The 21,367-nt window shown below is 45.5% G+C and overlaps 1 protein-coding gene across 4 annotated transcripts in view; it reads left to right on the top strand.

Moving 5' to 3' along the window:
• Positions 1-21,367, top strand: part of GALNT14 (polypeptide N-acetylgalactosaminyltransferase 14) — a 190,182-nt gene that overhangs the window by 104,034 nt on the left and 64,781 nt on the right. For all 4 annotated transcript variants that reach the window (XM_037895598.2, XM_037895597.2, XM_043543547.1 and 1 more), the window contains one exon: positions 13,693-13,791. In XM_037895598.2, the coding sequence (XP_037751526.1) occupies positions 13,693-13,791 (99 nt within the window). The remainder of the gene's footprint in view (positions 1-13,692; positions 13,792-21,367) is intronic.

The raw sequence follows: 21,367 nt of genomic DNA, 5'->3' as shown, positions 1-21,367 counted from the left end.
TTGTGGTTGCACTATAACTATGCAGAGAAGTGGCGATTACCTCCCTGCTCCACAATGTTTTGCCTTTGGATATGCAGGCCGAAATTGGGTTGGCTCTCTTTACTATCATATTATATTGCAATCTGATGTCTGATTAGCTATCCATTATCAATCTCTTTCAGCACTGCTGCTTTCCAGGTTCCTCAGTGACATCAAGAATTTGTTTCAAATTACTTTTCTGTCTCGCATCTTTCTAGGTCCTTTATTTCTCTGTCCTTACTTGAATTTGCAACTCCTCCCAATCTAGTATTTATCCTCTATGTCACCAGCTCATTTCATATCACATCGTTCAGTCATTACTAACCTGAGGTGGATCTGAACAAACAATCTACAAATGAGAGGTTCTACAGCCTAATAATCTCCGGAACCATTCAGTTCACCTGGAACCGCTGGGCTTTGATCCGTAAAGGTTATCATACATGCCATGGTCATTGAACTTTGCTGTCTGCTTCTGGTTACGTTACAGTTGTGTACAAAGTCACAGCTCTCTGACCTACACTGAAATCTCTGGAGATTTCTGAGCTGTACCCAGTAGCCTCACCCAGCAGCCATAAAAGAAGCAAATGATTGTAACCAACCAAAGCAGCACAACCCTATGTGCTGCAAATCCTTTCGGTTACAAAGACCTGCTCTGACAAGGCTGTTAAGGCAGGTCAGCAACTGTGCCTGACCTTGAATGCAGGACTTGCTAAAAGCCAGGCAAGTAGCCAGGGTGCTACACAACACTACATACCACTCAGGGCTGTGCAACTGCCAGGTGTTCAGAGAATAGATTTACAGCAGTACAACGTATGGCCTTACAGAAACACCAGACGAGCACGCTGCAAAAACTCAATGTGATGTGCCAATTGCCCTCCCCCGTTCCAGTCTTGTGCTATGACTTTTGGTGGTTTGCATAATTTAGAATTCCACAGTCACCACACCTCCTCTTCTCTCTCCTTCCCCTCAACCTTTCCCATATTATGACCCCATGTTACAACAGTCAGAAGGTTTGAGCCGACCACTTTTTACAAAGGAAGAGAGCAATGTGGCAATCACCTGGACTTGCCAATGACCCCCAGGTTGAGAGCCTGTGATCTAACTTATTGCTCATCTGGTTTTGTTATTTATAGCTTCTCTGAATTAATTTGAATTTGGGCAGCACTGAGCTATGTCAGACACTCCGTATGATTCCTCTCTGTGGGGTGGGCACTGTGCTTTTCATATTGGCTAGTGGGTTGTTTTTTGTGTGGATTTCTTTCCAGTATTTAGGTGATGTATCAGGCTATGCATGGCTGTCTCCTTAGCAGGCTCACTATAAATCTTCCTGAACAGTGAGATTGGAAGTCTAGTCATTTAAGATGGGGAGAATAATACTGGTTGGTGCTGGATATGGCAGGCATGTCAGAGCTGCCTGACAGAGGAATCTGAGAGGATATGCAGGAAAGAGGACATAATCGTGGGGAAGAGTCTAGAGGTCAGAGTCTGGTAACAGAGGAGTGAGTGGTGTGAAGAAAACAGCCTAGATGTCCTCATATGGGAAGCACTTGTGTCTATGTAGATGGTATGTTGTTTGTATTGTGTTATATGTGTATGTGGATTGTAATAAGAAAAGTGCCACTTGAGTGACCATCTCTTGAAGTCTTCTGATCAAGACTGGATCCCTTTCTGGAAGATATATTTTAGTGAGACACAAACAATTGGGTTCAATACATAGAATCATAGAATCATAGAATATCAGGGTTGGAAGGGACCCCAGAAGGTCATCTAGTCCAACCCCCTGCTCAAAGCAGGACCAAGTCCCAGTTAAATCATCCCAGCCAGGGCTTTGTCAAGCCTGACCTTAAAAACCTCTAAGGAAGGAGATTCTACCACCTCCCTAGGTAACGCATTCCAGTGTTTCACCACCCTCTTAGTGAAAAAGTTTTTCCTAATATCCAATCTAAACCTCCCCCATTGCAACTTGAGACCATTACTCCTCGTTCTGTCATCTGCTACCATTGAGAACAGTCTAGCGCCATCCTCTTTGGAACCCCCTTTCAGGTAGTTGAAAGCAGCTATCAAATCCCCCCTCATTCTTCTCTTCTGCAGACTAAACAATCCCAGCTCCCTCAGCCTCTCCTCATAAGTCATGTGCTCTAGACCCCTAATCATTTTTGTTGCCCTTCGCTGGACTCTTTCCAATTTATCCACATCCTTCTTGTAGTGTGGGGCCCAAAACTGGACACAGTACTCCAGATGAGGCCTCACCAGTGTCGAATAGAGGGGAACGATCACGTCCCTCGATCTGCTCGCTATGCCCCTACTTATACATCCCAAAATGCCATTGGCCTTCTTGGCAACAAGGGCACACTGCTGACTCAACAACATGAATAATTGGGTACAGTTCTATAGTCTATGATGTAAAGGAGGTCAGACTAGATGATCAAATTGTACTCTGTTGGACTTTAAATCTATGAACTGTTGAACTAGTTGGCAAATGAGTTGCTAGATGATGTCTCACTGAAGTCCAATATCTACAGCATTTCAATATACGTCACATATATTTGTGCTCCAGCTGGGTCAGTCGCCAAACAACATTGAGAGATTTGAGCAGTGTCTGTCATTAGGGAAATGACTTCCTTTATGACAATTGGTGTCCTATGGGCTCATCCCAAGTTGTGTTGAAAATGGCTGTCCTGCAGGAATGGAAAGTTCAATCAAGTTCAGCACCTGTTGTAGCAAAGGACCTGGGAATCCAATCTTCTCTTCCCCAACACAACAGGTGTCTAGCATGCTTTGCAACAGTGGGTGGTGAACTCACCTGACCTTCTCTAAAATTACTACAGAGCAGTAATTTTCACCACCACCTGCTATCGAGATTGGCTCACTTTTTCACAGTGTAGTCAAGTCTGTGGAGAGAAGAATTACAATGAAATAATAGAGGACACACTGCTCCAGTAGCTGGGAATCAGCCATTGAGATTAGAGAGGGATGAACTGATTCACAAAAAACAACCCTCTCTTCATCCAGGACTGGATTGGCACCAGCCTCTTTTATAAATTGAACTTCCCACCCACCCCTGCATGCCTGGTGGATCAGGAACCAAAATAACATGAATGCTGCTGTTCTCACTGTGACAGAGAGGTCCAGCCTGATCGCCGATTGGCTGGAGTTTAATGTGGGTGGAGTACGGGGTTATAAAGCTTCTCCCAGCTTTTGGAAGAGTCAGTCTCTCCTGGGAGCTTGGGTTGAGCAGAGGCCTGTTTTGGCCTGGAAAGACTGAGTTCAGCCTGGGAGCTTTTCAGAGGTCTGTGCCAGTCCAAAAAGATTTTGTTTAGGCTGGACAAAGAGTTGGGTGGCTTTTTGCTTTATCTGGGAGCTCTCTTTTTATGAAGTTTCTGTGGGAATTCTTGTAACTTAAGTTATTTCAGTTCCTATGGAACCCTGAAGGAGATCACTCACCACAGGCACCATCCAGTGGCTGGGCAGGTTCTCTCTTTCTTGGTGCCCTCTGTTGACAGCCGCTGTGGTCTTGCAGTGGTCTGCCCCTTCCATAACTGTGGCCACGTTACGTGTTTGAAGACCACCCTTTTTGCGGTATATAAAGAGTCCAGCAAACAGCTAACCCTCTGGGTTAGGTGGGGCTGTAACGCTGTCTGCAGTGACTCAAGTGTGAATACCAACCTGAGGGTAGACTGTTAGGATCCAGGACACAATCTCCAAATTGGTTGCGAGTTCTGTCCTTAGATTTCAGCAACCTATTATCAAATGAAAACTCTAACAGCCTTAACATGGAGTCACAGACAGTCCCATTAATTATTCCAGTCTATCTCGCCACCCAGGTGAGCTTACCTTTGTGATGGATGGTCCCATACACCATGAATCACAGCAATATTCAGGTTACTCCCAGTTCCAGAGAGAACTATTCACTTAGCCCAAGTTAATTGCACCTTAGATCTCACACCAAAGAAAACGCTTGTAGCCAATCCTATAATAATCTATATGAAGATTTAATAAAATAGGAAAAGGAAACAAGAAGTTATTTACAAGGTTAAAGCAGGTAAGCATACATACACAAATGAGTTACAATCTTAAGTTTCAAAAGATAATAGAAGCATCTGTGCTGAGTAAGTTCTATATGTCCTTCAGGACTAACCAAGACTAAGCAGCTGAGGATTTCTTGCTTATGCTTAGAAAATCCTTTCCCCCTAAGAGTCCAAACAGCATAGAAATAATCAGTTCCTTCTTGTCCATGCCCCTCCTGCCATGTGCTCTGAGCTGCAAACTCAGCTGATGGCAAGAATCCACTTGCATGATTCATTTTCATGGGGAGGAGGGAAGAACAACAAAGTCTTCTGTCCTCTTGTTAATGTTATGTAGGGAAATTCTAGTTGCAACATCCCACAGTAGTCTATCTGGTATCGATGGACCTTTCCTTTTGGGAAGGGTGTAAAACCTTCTGTTGAAGATCAGCCCTTCACACTAATTAATGTTTCACTCCTGTCTAGTGACTTACCCAGTCACAGAGGCTCACAGTGCAACTGCTGAAATATTCCCTTACAATATGGGATGCAGATGCTGTGAGATTAAGGCATGCAGCAATGCACAAGCATTCAATGAAGTCTAAACACATTCTTAGAATTCTAGTAAGTGTTTTAACAATACCAGCGCATGAGTGAGCCAGACTGATTCCAGCTATGTACTTGTCTGCATTCAGCTGAGACATGAGGACCTTGACATGAGCTGGCACCTGCTCTGCCAGTGGCACAGAGGGGGCTCTGGATTGACATCTTGGGATCTTGACCCGTCTGTCCTGAGTGCCTTCTCTCTTCTATACCCCCTCTATCGGGGTAGGCTTCTGCCTTCAGCACCCCCTAGTGATTGGCAGGGGAAGACATTCCAACTCCCTTCCTCAGGCTCCAATCCAGGGCACCATGTAGGCAGCTAAATCCTGCACCCTAAAGCATTATATTGCTGCCTTCCTGGACCACTCCCTACCAGTCCCTTCTTTCCCAACAGGTAAAGACAAGACATTAAATAAGTGGAATCAACTATAAAATGTCAGACCTTCTGAGAATCACAAGTCTCATCCCTTTGGGCCACAACAGCCAGGAACTCAGAGCATAAGTCAGTTCACCTCTGTGTCTACTGGCCTGTTCTCCTTTTGAGTCCCTCCTACAAGCCATGCATGCTCTGTAGGTGTGGATGGGGTAGGGTGGCCTCAGAACAGCTGCTTAACCCCTTCCGGTACTGGTGTTAACAGGTCACAGGGACCTAAACTTAAAAGAAGGATGTTTCTTTTCCAGTATTTTTTTCTCATGAGTCTTTTTCTGCCTCTGATTCAGTATTGGAGTATATGGCTCCTGGTTCATGCACATCAGATCACTATGTAACACTCTCAACATCTCTGCTCAAAAAGGTGTATCTAGTTTGGATGTTGGTGCAGACTGTGGGCTGTTCATCTGAACCCCTGACCTGGAAATGTTTTTAGGTTTGTCCGTGTGTAGCTGAGAACCTGAGAGATACATTTATACAATACATTGTACTGCAGTTTGGCATTCTATGGACAACTCTGGTTTGGAGTGTGAGGGCAAAGCTGAGTGATGCAAGCCAAACTCTGGGTGAATCTCTTTTCCCTGTATTTCTGAGTGGAAGGGAGAGGAGGGGGATTTGCAGGGAGCTGAAAGGTAGTGTAGCTCTGCAGACAGGGCCAGCTGTTAAGAATGAATATGCAGAGAATGCTTTGTGAGATGCTGGCTGGGTGAGGGAGCGTTAGGATCACAGGGAGAATGTTAAAAATTCAAAACAGAGCTGCTGGCCAGTGAGTGGTGTTGAAGCAGAAAGGAATAATGAGCAGAAACATAGCGAGTGGGGACTGAGGGCTGGAGGGGAGAAGGACAAGGTTTGTCATCTCTTAAGGAAAGTTAACAAGGCATCCGATGAAGTGAGCTGTAGCTCATGAAAGCTTATGCTCAAATAAATTGGTTAGTCTCTAAGGTGCCACAAGTACTCCTTTTCTTTTTGCGAATACAGACTAACACGGCTGTTACTCTGAAAAAAGGCACAGAGAGAGAATGTGTGAGAGAGAAGCAGGCTTCATTGTTGCTCATCAAATGTGCGCAAGCTGCAATTGCAGAGCACTCACACTCAGAAAAGGTGGGAGAAAGAAGCAATTTGGAAACCACACCCTGGCTGACTGGGACAGTAATCGACCTGCTGATGAACTAGGTACAAAGGTTACATACGCCACGGTTACCACTGGTGACCCCTCAGTGGCACACACCAGCATGGTCAAGTGTCTCATTGGTGTTTCCAGTATAAGCCCTTGTCATTTAGGTGGGGGGTATGGCAGAATAGGGAGAGGGACTCTGTTATATAGATGGGCCCATGTCAGTAAGTCTGGATATGGATTTCAAACACCACAAGGTTTAGGAGGAGTTCTGATGCAGCATCATGGTTTGGCTCATAATAAAGATCTCTATTGTATATGGTAACTCAAAGGAGAAGCTGCTTTAATCATCAACTCCTCTATTCCCTCTTCTGCCCTACTATGGTCCCTGCTGTGTCTTTTAGCATTCCTAATTATCTATAAAGTCCCTGAACCAAACACAGGGCTGCAATGGCTTGCACTCCCAGGGTGGGGCAGTGCCCATAGCAGACCCACAGCTGGGTTAGAAGCAGCAGACAGCTACAGAGGGGAGTACCCAAATGATCTCTCTCTGAGTTGATAAACAAGCAGCAAAGGGTTTTGCTCTAAATAGCACAGTTAAAACCCCTGAGTCTGCAAGGATTCCTGATTTGAGCACTGGGGCTGGGAGGAAATCGTTCTCCATTGAGAAGGCAAGGAGCAAATATGCATTGAGACTGATCTAGTGTGCTCCATGCCAAGACACAGTCCCTCCAGCTCAGGGCTGAGGCATGCTGGCAGGTGGAGCCAACGGGAAGATGCAGTACTGCTGCCTGTGTAATACTTTTGTGGATGAACAGGGGTCTTCGGTCTCCAGGGCTATCAATCTAGCACCCTTCACCAGCCTTAAATTTACTTTTCTAATGATGAAACCTATGGGAATGGATTGGGAACCCATGAATCCTGCCTCCATCCTCTGTGCAAGGACTTCCAGGAATATTTGGGGGGAGGGATAGCTCAGTGGTTTGAGCATTGGCCTGCTAAACCCAGGGTTGTGAGTTCAATCCTTGAGGGGGCCATTTAGGGATCTGGGGCAAAAATTGGGGATTGGTCCTGCTTTGAGCAGGGGGTTGGACTAGATGACCTCCTGAGGTCCCTTCCAACCCTGATATTCTATGATTGGTGTGGACATGTTTGGAGGTCAGGGGCTGTGATGCCTTGTGCCTTTCCATACATAGGGAGGACAGGGGTTGAAATGGTGATTAACTGATCCCAGGATGTCTCTTCAAAGGGAATGTCTTCTCAGATGAGTGGCTACAAATGTAGACCTGTTGAAATGCCTAGGCTTTGTGGGAGAGCATTATGTCGCTTGTTCTTTGCACAGCAATCAACCATATGAAGCAACTACACAGGCACAGTTGGTTCCCAAGTAACCCTATTTACTAACTATATAGGAACAGGCAAGGCTTCACTATGTACACACTGCTGCTCTGACTGGTGTCTGGTGGCTTTCAAATAATAGAACATGATGAGCTTATACACTATACTATGGAGCAGAAGAAAGGAAAAATAGTGAAGAGATAGAAGAAGGCTAGTAAAGCTTTGTAGCATTGGAAGCGCTCCCATTAACATATATAATCTCCCTCTCCCTTCCTCGTGCAGTTTATACCATGATCATCACTGATATCTGAGCATTTTACAGAACTATGTGGGTCGGATCAATGCCGGTCTCTGGTTCTCTGCTCCCCCTCGTCTCATGTGGGAGGGAAGGGTACATAATCATTTACCATTAGTGTTGTGGGCAATACGGCAGAGCCATGTTAATGAGAGGAGTTGTGCATTTTGCCCTGAAGGCAGTAAGATTTGTGGTCACTTCAAGCTGGGGTTTTTAATGGCACCTACAGGAGACAGCACCCAGCTCCCAGAGAAATTCAATGGAAGTTGGGCATGGAATACCTTGAGAGTCCTTTGAAAACCTCAGCCTTATCTCTTCTGGAAGGGAGGTCCCAAAGTGTGGGCCAGCCACAGAGAAACTGCTGTCTTCTGCTCAGTCAGGTTTGACCCATGTAGCTGACAGACAGTAGCCTGGTGTCCAGTAGGCCTGGTCATGAAGCGTGAAATGGTCCCCCAAGCGTCCTGGGCCCAACTCATTGAGGGCTTTGAAGAGCAAAACCAGAGCCTGGCATTTGATCTGCTATTCAGTGGTGAGTGGAGTGCTAGGGATGTGTTCAGCTCTATCTCTTTCTCTACAGGCTGAGAGATTGTATGTGAGAATGGATCTTCTCACGCCTTGACAAAACTATTAGTTTTACTTGGAAGTAGATCTGAGTGGGAACCAGAATGCAGAACAAAACCCAACAAATTCCAAAATTTTCCATGTAATGAAAACTTTGAGAAGAGTTTCAACAGAACATTTCATTTGGATTTTTTAAATGAAATCTAGTCGAAATCGGCATATTCCCGCAAAATGTTTTGATTTTGATGAAAAGGCATTTTCAATGGAACTTCCATGTTCCCGCCAGCTCTTTTTGGGCGTAATCTTTATTTCTGTAATGAGGATTTACAAAAGAGGGGATGCAGAGTCAAATGATCTCTGGGAATCATCAGACCTGGCTTCTATTCCAGTCTCTAAAACAGACATTCTGAGCCACTGTGGTTAAGACATGTGGAGGCTCACTGATGTAAATGGAACTCCTTGCAGAGCAATAAACTGCTCAGTGTGAATAAGGCAGAGTCAAGCCTTTCACTTCTCCTTACCTCAGTTTCCCAGGCTGAAAAATGGGGTTAGCTTACCTCATGGGGGGCAGGAAGGCTTAGTTCATTAATGAGCAAGAACATAAGAATGGTCTGACCCAGTATGGCCAGTGGTCCATCTAGCCCCGTATCCTGTCTTCTGACAGTGGCCAATGCGAGGTGCTTCAGAGGGAATTAACAGAACAGGCAGTCAAAGAGTGATCCATCCCATGTTGTCCACTCCCAGCTTCTGGCAATCAGAAGCTAGGGACACTCAGAGCATGAGCTTGCATCCCTGACCATCATGGCTAACAGCCATTGATGGATCTATCCTCCATGAACTTATCTAATTCTTTTCTGAGCCCTGTTACACTTTTGGCCTTCACAACATCCCCTGGCAATGAGTTCCATAAGTTGACTGTGTGTTATGTGAAGACAGACTTCCTTATGTTTGTTTTAAACCTGCGGCCTATTAATTTCGTTGGATGACCCCTGGTTCTTGTGTTACGTGAAGGGCTAAATAAACACTTCCTTATTTGCTTTTTCCACACCAGTCATGATTTTATAGACCTCTATCCCACCCCAGTTGTCTCTTTTCCACGCTGAAAAGTCCCACTTGTTTTAATCTCTCCTCATTTGGAAGCTGTTCCATGCCTCCAGGGTGAAAGTAACTTAAAGGACTTACTGGTACACGGGAGTCCTGAGCAGGGGGCGTGGCCTCAACCAGAAGAGGCGGGGCCTTTAAAGCCCTGGACCATTTAAATTGCTGAGCTGGGGAAGCCGATACGATCGGTGGTGTACTGGCTCTTGCTGGTATGGCGTACTGGACCGTACTGGCTTACTTTCACCTCTGCATGCCCCTAATCATTTTTTGTTGCCTTTCTCTATATCTTTTCCAACTCTAATATATCTTTTTTGAGATGGGATGACCAGAACTGCATGCAGTATTTAAGGTATCGGCGTATCATGGATTTATAGAGTGGCATTATGATATTTACTGACTTATTATCGATCCTTTTCCTAATGGTTCCTAACCTTCTGTTAGCTTTTTTGACTGCATGTGGAGTCTTTGCGATCTTGCGAAGGAAGGCCATGATGGCAATACAAAATCTTAATGTTATTTTGATCTGAAGCTAATCAGCACAGCCTGGGATCCCCTGGAGAACTCTCTATGGCAAGTCGTTAGAACTGATTGTTAATTCTCACTATCCACAGGCATGCCTTGCTGCTGTGGGCTTTCATGCACATCAGAGGCTGAACAGACCCCATGCTATGGTCAGCCAAGCTCGCATGGGGTTGTCATAAGCAATAGTTCTACTAGTCCTTCTTCCCTGCCTCGTTGCAGGATTTCAGAGCATGCACAGCGCTCATCGACTGTGAGCTACATGGCAGTGCAAACACAAGCAGTGCAGTAATTTTTGTTTTTTAAGGAATAATCTTGGTTTCCTAAAAATGTTGTGGTTTTTTCCCCTTCTTGGCAACTGGGTGACCGATGAGGTACCATAAGCAGCAGAAAGCATTTATCCAGTGACAGCCTGAGGTAGCACAGGCAGCTCTTAATGGGTTTATTTTCATTATTACAGCAATTTTAGGGTGGCATGCTGCAATTTTCACTTGCGGGGAGGTATTAAATTGAAATTACCCCAGATGTAATTGTCACACCGAATAAGCCTGGACATGTTGAATTTAATGCCTTTCCAAGCTGTGGTTTTTATCGCCCAAGCAAGTGCCAAAAGAACACTTGTAGTCAACAGCTTAAACTGTGCTCTGCCTCTTCAGGAACCAGGGGCTTTAGCTGCTGTTACATTGGGAAACAAACATGGGGGCTGGGTGGAAGAACCTTGCTAGAACTTTTCATTCCTTTTTAGTCGACTGACAAATGTCCCCATTCATCAGCTTCTCCTCTTGCTCAGACTGGTGTAAATCAGAAATAACACCACTGAAGCTACCCACGTACAAAATTGGGGTGGGAGGAGACCTGGTGCTGTTCTGCTCGGTGTCAGATATACAAAGCATGATTTGAAGGTGCCTTACTATAGCTGGTCCTGAGCCACAGAATTCAGAGCCAGAAGGGAACTTTACCCGCGCAATGGTGCACTCGGACCTCGGGTCCAAGTCTCCACTGCCCTGCAGCTTGTGCAGTGATATACACCTGGGTGTAAAACCAGGTCAGAACAATGGCACTTTATACCCATTTGATAGGTGCAGGCGAATAATGAATCAGGCCCCCCAGAGGCAAGGCAGTAGAGAATCAGGCCCGGGGGTTTTGATTCAGCCCATTATCCAGAGCTAGGACCCAAGCTTGCAGAGCCTGGAAGTGTTTGGATTTGGAGATTTGGCCGTTCTACCAACTTCCAGCCTGAAGAAAACATTGGCAGCTCGCTAATCAGATACTGTACATAAGTGGCTGTACCGTAACTGCAGCTGGAGTTTTAAAGGTGTATGACACCCAAATACAAGGAGTCTGCCTCACGTCTCTGTGGAATCAATAAATCTGCGCATCTCCTAAATTGTCCCCCTGTCCGGGTGATGTATTTTGCAAGTGCTTTCCACGCCCTTTCATTACGTTGCCAAAAATAGCATCCCTTGTTTGATACACAGAACTCCTTGTTGGTGCCAGGTTCAAAATGGGTGGAAGGACACACATCTGGGAGCAGTTAGGGGATAATTGTTTATAAGTTACGTGGAGAGAGTAATTATACAGTCTGTAACAAGCAAGCAGTGTTCAGATCAGAGACATGTCTTAGTTTTAGTTCTCATATAAGCTAATAGGAAAAACTACTGTGAGTGTGAGTGTATTATTGTAGGACACAGGAGAATGATCCAATTAAATATGTCAAAGGAGCCTTTTAAAAATGGTTTCTCTTGTAAGAGACCGATTCGTATTCAGGCTCCACAGAGAAACCCATTGATGGTGATGCATGGCAAAGTCTTGGGGATCTAACTACAAAGCTCCTGCAGGCTGCGTGAAACACCAGAGGAGTGAACACAGTGCAGTGCGGGGGGCTGCAGAAGCTGGGTCCCTACATACCATGAACATTGGGAGATTGCTCTCCATTCAGCCTATCACTGTTATAGACTGATGTAGAACTTCACGTGCCACTTCTGCATGAGGTTATTTCTACCACACAAGGGCAAGAAGCAAAGGGAGACTCATATATGGGAACAATGAAGTGGCCTGAATTGTTTGTTACATTATGGAAGCACCAGAGTCCCAAGCTGTATGAAATCAAGGTCCCATTGTGCTGAGCGCTGTGCAAACATTAGCAAGAAAGAGGCAGTCCCTGCCCCAGATTGCTTACAAACTAAATAGACAAGATAAAGGGTGGTACAGGGAGGTGAAGTGATTTGCCCGTGGGCCTTGACAGATGCAGGAACAGAACCCAAGTCTCCTAATTTTCAGACCAGTGTTCTAGCCACTAGACCAGTGGTCCCCAAACTTTTCAGGCTTGTGTGCCCCCTTGCTCCTGTCTGCACCCGCCCCTCCGGTGGGAGTGGGGGAACACAGACAGGGATAAGGGGGCTGAGGGTGGAGCCGGGAGCGAAGCCACCAAGGCTGGAGACGGGGCCAAGAGCCAGGGCTGCGGCTGTGGGCAGGGCCGGAGCAGAGCTGGAGGCAGGGTGAGGCTGGGTGGTGCTCCATCCCCGCCCCCTGTGCGGGCTAGGGGGGCATGCCCCACAGTTTGAGGACCCAAAGTTTCAGCTGACCACAGTTTTCTCCCCAGTCAGCACTGAAATACCAATTTCCTTAACTCTGTTTGGTTCTGTGAAATGCTACATAGTGTGTACTTGTTTGTAGGTTTGGCTCACTCATGTTAGAAACTGAAGCAAGTATATGTTTGCATTGGTGAGTGACTCGGAAAAGGAAGAGCTTTCTGTTCTCCATTTCTTGGGGAAGGGAGAGGAACTGGGATGTAGTGCTGGTAGATCCAAGAGGGCATCTGAACTAGAAAGGAGTATTGTCTAGTGGTTAGAGCAAAGGACTGGGGCCCAGGATACCTAGGTTCTAATTGCTGCTCTGCCACTACTTCATTGTGTAGCCTTGGGCAATTCACATAACCTCTCTGTGCCTCAATTGACTCTTCTGTAAAGTAGGAGGAATAATACCAGCTGTACAGTATTGTGAGGATAAGTAATTAATGTGTGTAAAGTGCTTTTAGATTCCCTAGATGAAGGGTGCTAGAGAAGCAGAAAGTGTGACCATTGTATCGTAGCTGCATTTGAGACATCTTCTTTATGCATTTACTCATACAACACTCAGGGCTGGATAAGCAAATGTTTTCAGTGTGGTGTGATCACTTCTCAGTCAAAAGAGCCCCAAGATCTGGGAGCTTATCCCAAGCCTTCTGGAAGGGACCACCTACATGGGGAAAGAATCTTATGCCCTGGGTCCCAATCCCCAAAGTTCAGGAGAAAGACTGGGCTGGCCCCAGTGCCTAATACTGTTTGTGTTGCGATGTAACAATATTTATGCCAGGAATGCACATCAAAAGTCTGTTTGGGTTCCTCAAACACTGTGTCTATATAAGCTGAACCTCTTTCGGGATGTCCATTGCTAGTCACAGTAGGCTTACCCACACCCGGAAACAAAGCTGAATGAAAGGGGGATGGTAGAATTCCCAGGCATCTTATCCCACACAGTAGGATTCTATAGATTCTGGGTCAAACAGAAAAGAATAGCTCAGAATACCACTATTTTAGTCGTGCCAGGAGAACTCTGAATGAGTACCGTCTACCTCTGTACTGTGCCTTTAATGTTTGTGTCTATTAAATAAGCTGCCATGTTACATTCCGGAACTTTAGTGATACCTGTATCTTTTCCACCTCCTCAGATGTACTACTTTGCACTATCGTCTGGATCTGCCATCAACAAGTATCATCATCACCTTCCACAACGAAGCCAGGTCCACTCTGTTAAGAACTATCAGAAGGTAAGACAGACTTATGCAAAGGAATATGTGAGTGCAGCATGGTTTTTATGATCCTGCTCCAAAAACATGTGTGCCACTTTCCTCACAGTATGACAGATACTCCTTCACATTTCAAAAAAGGTTAGATGTTTGCATGAATAACAATAGCATTTTCTGCTATGCTTACCAGGGTAAAATTGCAAAGGCTACTCACTCAGGCCCTAAGATGATCAGTAGCTGAGGATAGCATGACATCTGACCCCTGGAAAGCAGTTTTGCACAAGGAGGTGCATTATGCTGTGGCTTCCTTTGCAGTATTTGACAATGGTTGCTGTCGGAAGCAGGTCACCAATCTGGATGGATCTCGGGATGGCAGTTTTTATATTCATTTGACTATCCATGCTGTGTTTTGCCATAGCCAGCAAGGGATATCTGTGGCTTTGCAGAGGTCTGCTTTAGTTTCATTTTTTGAGCTTCTCCAGTGACACCTGTAGGCCACATGTGATGCCAGCAAGGAGAGTTAATTGAGAAGCTCTGATGGGTCACAAAGAGGCTGCATTTTCAAAGACAGTTTCTGAACACTTCTAAATGAGCTGTGGAGAGGTCTGGGCACATGGCCATTCTTCCATTTGTTGGTTTGTTCTTGGCTGTGGTTTACTGTAGGGGGATATAGTGTATGCTTCATTTTCATTGCAGGTTTCTAAAAGCAGCTTTGAATTCCAGTGTGGGTCTTGAATCTACATAGCTCTTTGCTGTGGAATGGAAAGATTTCTTGTAACCTATCCACACCTTCTGTCCTGTTAGATCTGTGCACCTTGTCCGGTGGCTTATCCCATAGCAATGGTCAGATGCATTCAGTCCTGTTTCTATAATAAACATTTGACAGGTAGATTTCACACACATGTAAGTAAGGGAAGGGTATAGACTCATCAAGTTTGAGGCCAGAAGGGACCACCAAAGCTTCTAGTTTGACCTCCGGTATATCACAGGAGGTCAACACCATCCACCCTCACCCCCATCCTAAGCCAATAACTGGAATTAGACCAAAGTATTACAGGAGACTAAACTATTGTGTGACCCAGGCAGAGAACAGGAAGGATCGAAATGCACCAATGCCTCAGACCCCTGCAATGGCAGGGAATTGATTGATATCACTGCCTGGAGCAATAGAGCATGCAGTTCAGGCCGTTGCTGCGTAAAGTTCCTTCTCATAGATCTGTGACTTGGTCATCGTGGCCTGCAGCCCCTCCTGCTATCACAGTCCTGGGCCTCTCAGGAGCCGAGTCTGCCAAATGTGACTGATGGTACTGGCTTGGTGACATGGAGAAATTTCCACAGAGTATGACATACACCCGCAAATGTTTCTTTGTGGCCACTCCAACTCAGACCACATCCCCAGCTGCTGTAAAGCAGCGGAGTTCCATTAAGGTCTAGACAGCTAGGTCGATTTACACCAGCTAAGGACCTGGCCTCAGGCCTGCACTGGTGAGAGCCACGGACATTAAAGAGCCCTTTGCCATCAGGCACAGGTTGCTGACCAAGGCCAGATTCATCTTTGCTTGCTAGACATCTCCTTCACTCCTTTGAGCCCCTGATGGCTTCATTTGTCTGAGAGCAGAACCCTTTCTTGGGAAGACACATGCATGCTTGTAGCGAGTTTGACCATTCTGCAACTGAATTCCTGCTTTCCTTCATGGCATCACTCCCCATCCCAGCTCCTTCACGTCTCACCTCATACTGTGTCACCACCTCCCTTTGTCTGGGTGGATCTAATAGACACACAGCACCGTCTCTTCACTCTGTACTGACGCCTGTTAAGTTCATTTAGATGGAATACAGGCCAAAGGTTTTAGCATAACCCAGTCACTGTCCAACGTTAAACAGCGTTAAACAAGGCTCAGGGTTTGGTATACAGAGATCTCAGCATCCTTAGTACCGGTAAGGAGCTGCTGGACTAGAACACCGGGTCTGTGGAGCCTGGCACAGCTGATGTTCCCACATCCCCATCTGGAGGCCTCAGAGAATCATATGCAAGGAGCACTGCAGAGATTAAGTGCATTAGGAAGAACTGCTCAAAGGGACCATAGTGACAGCAGCCTGTGACCATCTGATGGGCCCAGGCTCACTATTTAACCCTGGAGGGTGCCCCAGGAAGTTGTCTGGGCAGCCATGCAGACTTCTGGTTTGTGGTGGCTCTAGATCTCACCTTGCTTGCTGATCTCCAGTCTCCGACCTGGCCTGACTCTGACCCTGGATCTTGCCTTTTGATCCCAGCTCTAGCAATTAGTCTGATCCCTCCATGCTGACTACTGCCTCATGACCACCCTGGGCTTAGTGACAGCAGCCCAGCTATGACTTCTAGGTCAGACTGCCTATGCCTAGGTCCCTTATAATACCATGGCAAATGCCCCATTAAAATCTTTTAAACCTTTTATTATAGATACAGAAAAGAAGAAAAAATGTTCATTTTAACAACATTTCCTGTTACCTTTCCCTTTAGCTGGAGAGAATTGTGGAGGGGGAAAAAATCCCATGTTTGATAGCCTCTTAGAGGGTATCAAAGATGGTAATAACTGTCCTTGGGGACAGAAGAGAAGAAATTAGTTGAGATGGGCTGGCACTGTTAATGTCCAGTCCCGTTTCATCTCAGGTGGTGGTTGGGATTCCGCTGGAGTTGGTAGGGGTGGTGATATCATCTGGGTACATCAATCTCTGGCCCACTCTGGTCAGGTCATTCCTCAGGGTTAGGATGAAGAAGGTCTGAAATCCCAGGAGACAGTGGGGGTGGAAGCCATGATGGTGACGCTTGCTTCAGTAGCTTCTGTTTGTTCTTTCCTTATTTTTCCTCCAAAGTCCCTTTCTTTAAGGACACACAAAGGGATTGATGGGTTGAATAGCCCATCCCCTCATTATTTTGTCCACCACTTAGACCTACTATCTGACACACCAATTTTGATTCATAAATTCCTGATTCCACATGTTCTGTTTTTACCAAGTATGATTTTAACATATTCCTTGAATCCTATCAGTAGGCCCTTTTGTTTAGACTAATTTAGTCTGTCTCCTTTTCGTACCTTTCCCCATCAACATTTGTCACTATAGGGTATTGTGACATCTCATTTTTTTTTTTTACAGCTGAGCTCTCAATTAGAGTAAATTTGTAGGCCCATTTATCTCAACATTTCTGACCTGAGTTTGGACTGATCCAAGATCCAGCCCCTTATCTTTAAATCCAACAATGGGCAAGGGCTTAGTTCTCTGAGACCACCTCCCTGACACAATCATGCATGACAGGAGGTCTCCAGGGGGAGGCACTGTGCAATTCCCTGCTACCTTAGGTCAAGATGAGCCAACCTCTTACCACTTTTAAGGTCTGTTGTTTAGCTCCTCACTTCAAAGTGGCTTTCCCCAGTAATGGAGTAGCAGAATGGTGCAGAAGTGTTACTCTTGGGAGACAAACTCTAGGAGTGATGATGACATGTGAAAGTGTTAGGATCACAATATACTCCTCATATTATGTCTAGCTGCTGTGATGATGGGTACATACACATGTAGCCAGGTACAGTTGGTTTATTATAATTATGGTTGGATTAGTAATGCAAAATAAGTAGATCTCCCTCTTATTCCTTGTTCCTCTATCATATTTTCCCCATGGGATTGTCCCTGATTTCTATGTCATTAACAGCCCGTTCATTCATCCTTTTTTTTGCTCCTTCATGGAGGGGTTTGGTTTGGTTAGGTTACTTTGATTCCTCTCTTGAGCCATTGTGATTTCACTCACGGCTTCTGTCCTTGTAGCTCCTCCTCCCCTTCCACATCTCTCTGTCCAATCTGACTCACATGTTGTATCTGGTGATGTGCACCTCAAGAGTTGGTTCTAATTACAGCATCTACTTGCCACAAGATATCCACAGGTCCTTGGTGACATTTCAAGGTTATTTCCTTTCCAGCCACAGTGCAATGGCCTGGAATGGTCAGTTTTACTATTTGTACTGGGTCAAAACCAGGGCTGTACAAACTTGGACAGATAAAACAAATTAAAGGTGAAGCAAACCCAACCCCAAACTCTCCCACTTCCTTGGGGTGGGTTCCCAGAGCTCTTCTGCGCTGGTCCTTGGGAAATGACTGGCTTTTTCATCCCTCCTATGCCCATGGGATGGGATCCTGGAGCCAGTGCTGTCCGTTCACGTGGCTTGTGATGTTGAGGCTGGATTCAGCAGACTAAGTCTGGATTCAGTCCTGAACAGGCTGCCCAGGCCTAGGCCAGACCCTGGCGGCTCCAGCTCTTGTTAGGAAAGAGGACTGGTGACTCAATTCCTGCCCCACCTTGGCTCAGCTCCAAACATGCACAAACCTCCATTTCCTGCCTGCCTTTGGACCCTGTTCAGATCTTGTCTCCTCTTAAGCCTTTGTAGGGCAAATTATCTGGCCCCCTGGTCTGTTTTTTCCTCACTCAGCAAATGATTGGCTTAATTAAATCTTACAGATCTCCGTTCCATGACATCGGTAACCTCTTGGATCATTTTCTCATGTGACAGTCAACATGAAATCTGTCCTAATACTACTTCTTGCTTCTGTAGCAGCTTCTGTTGAAGGATCTCAGAGCACTTTATGTGCAACAATACTAATAGTCATACCTAGCTCTTGTATAGCACTTTTCATCAGTACATCTCAAAGTGCAAAGGATGGTAAGTATCATTATTCCCATTTGTCTGATGGGGAAACTGAGGCACAGAATGGTGACCTGACTTGCCCAAGGTCATCCAGCAGGTCAATGGTAGAGCCTGGAATAGAGACCTCAGGTGTCTTGAGTCCCAGCTGAGTGCTCCATCCACTATCTTTTTGAATTAAGCCTCTCACTGGCACTGTGAAATTAGTACGCACTATCTATCCTCCTTTTATAAATGGGGATAAAGTGGGGCAGAAAGAGATTGTTTGTTTGACTTGTCCCAGGTCACAGAGAGAATGAATGGCAGTTGGGGAGAACTCAGGCTCTAATCACTGGGCAGCATTGCCTCTTTGTTTCACTGTTCATCTTCTCTCTACCATGGGTTCCTTCTTCCCTGCAAAGTTATCCCTGAGCCCCGTACAGTGCCTAGCACAATGGGATCCTGGTCTCTAACTATGGTTCCAAGGTGCTATAGTAATATATATAATAATAATTAATAATATTTTGTGTCTGGCTGGGGGGCAGAGCTTTGGCTCTGAGTTTGGCTGCCTGGCAGTGAAATAAGATAATGACCACTCCCAAGAGTCTTCATAACAAATCAATGGGCATCATCATCATCAACATGAGGAACAAGAATGGGAAAGAGAAATTGTGTCTTGTAAAATTCACAAGAGCGGGGATAGGCTGTAGTGTCCTAACTGGACACATCAGCCCATTGGAACACGTTGCATGTATGTACTGAAGACGAGAAAACAGTGGGGGAAATTTACCATTAATAATCCTTTGAACTCAAAAGTACGTGTCAATTTGACCGTGTTTGTGGCCTTTTCCATAGACATCTGAGATCCTTATTATTTTGTATCCTCATCTAAAGTGGGGTTTTAGCTTGAAGATTTAATACTCACTGTGAGCAAACTTTGAATTGGATTGTAAAATCTGCACATCCTGCTCAATCCCCAGTGGCATGAGTGATTCAGTCAGGGGATGGAAATAATATTGTGTGACTTCCGTCACTAGTCAGTGTGACACAACGTGTGGATGTCACGCTTTGAACATCTGCAGTGCACCATTTGTGACCAATCTGCATCCCAAGAATTAGTCACTGGCAAAAATTAAAAGATCATGTTGAATAATGAATCGGTTCAAGAAAATCATGGTCCGTTTCCCCCACTATTTGCCAACGGGGAAAAAAGGCAAAATTGATTGAATGCATGATTCTCTGGGAATTATTGTACCAGCATTAGTATAGGTGAACATCTCAGGGACTAAGTAGGTTCTTAGGGCCAAAGCAGAAAACAAAACAAAACAAAAAAAAGAGGAGGATGGGAAGGGAGAAACCAGTGGCAGATGGGAAGAAAGATGGCATTGTCATTAAGGGTATATTTCACTGGGCGTCAGGAGACCTGGGTTCAATTCCTGGCTTTGCCATAGATTTTCTGTTTGACCTTGGGCAAGTCATTTAGTCTCTCTGTGCCTCAGTTCCCCAACTGTAACATAGCACTGCCCTACCTCACAGGACAGTTGTGAGGAGGATAAATACATTAAAGCTTGTGAGACATTCACAAACTATGGTGAGGGGCCGTATAAATATCTGAAAACAGAGAGAGTGGAAAAGAAATTGAACCCCTTTTCAGCTGTCTGCCATGCTTGCCATCCTTTATTTCCTTTCCCACATTCTTTTCTTTTTGATCTCTCCTTCTACCTCCTATGAACTTGAATTAAAAAAGAAAACTCCATGTTATTTTCCTGCCCTTGCTGCCCTGCTCCTCCCTAGGGAGAGCTGAATGACATCCACAGTGGCACAGCAGTTATTGGAGGGTAAAGAGCAATACTGAAGTGAAGGAGCTGGACTCCACAAGGCCTGGATCGACCGTAAAGGCTCAGCAGTGATTACTGGTAACATCTTATCATCATGTAACCCTGTCTATCCAGGAGGATCCCAAGGTGCTTTTCAAGCTATATAACAAGCATGTGGGAATACCTCCTGCATCTCCCATTGAAGTGCAGCAACCTCTGGGGTGGAGCATTCCGGGCTTTATGGGCTTGATCCTGAGAAGCATCCATCAAAGTCAATGGTTGCTCAGCACCTTGCAAGACAAAAAATTGAAGATAAATCCTACATCCGCCTGAAACAATAAGGGGGATTTTAGGGGGACACAATGGAATTTCCCAGACTGGAATCTGACCGGAACAGCAGAGTTGATGGGCCTATGCCTGTAAAATGGGCCATATGTCATCTTTAATGAACCCAGGTGATCAGGACCTCTGTTTTATGTCTCATCCCAAAGATAGCTGGGGCAGTCTGGGAAGTTTTAGAATCAGCCAAACTCTTGTAAGAACTCAGTAGGACAGGAATTGCGAAGTGCCAGTGACTGGCAGCCTGCCAGGTGAGGAATTACTGCAATGTATGATACTGTAGGCAAAGCACCCAAGCTCGCTGGGGAATTACTGTCCTCAGAGCTGCAGGAGAGGCAGATGCCAAACTGGGCAGCAAGAAAAGAGGCAGGGATGCAGCAGGCTACTCCAGAGCCTGAAGTGAGGAAGGAAAGGAGGGGCATGCGGGGTATTATCTCTGCATCCACCTCCCTGCTCTGTCCTGTCCTAACCTTCCCAGAGCGTGCTCTTAGTTGGGCTGCTTTCTCCAGCCAATGGATGGGCTGTCCACCCATTGCTGAGGAATTTCCCTCAGTCTCATTCATGTCAATGTTGAAGGACAAATTTCAGCACTGCCTGTATCCATCTCAGTGTCTTTTATGCAGCATTTTATCACTAGGGAAATTTTCTTCCTAACCTCCATAGGTGATCACTCAGCTTAAGTCTTGAAGCATGAGGGTTGCTATTCCTTTGGGTCGTCTTAATTTGTCCAAACTAATATTGTTGAAAATGGTTTGAGTGGTAGCCATGTTAGTCTATATCAGCAAAAACAAC

This window comes from Chelonia mydas, chromosome 3 (assembly GCF_015237465.2).
Source record: "Chelonia mydas isolate rCheMyd1 chromosome 3, rCheMyd1.pri.v2, whole genome shotgun sequence".
NCBI classification, from domain to species: domain Eukaryota; kingdom Metazoa; phylum Chordata; order Testudines; family Cheloniidae; genus Chelonia; species Chelonia mydas.
The sequence above is the reverse complement of the archived record's forward strand: the minus strand, read 5'-3'. Positions and strand labels throughout refer to the sequence as shown.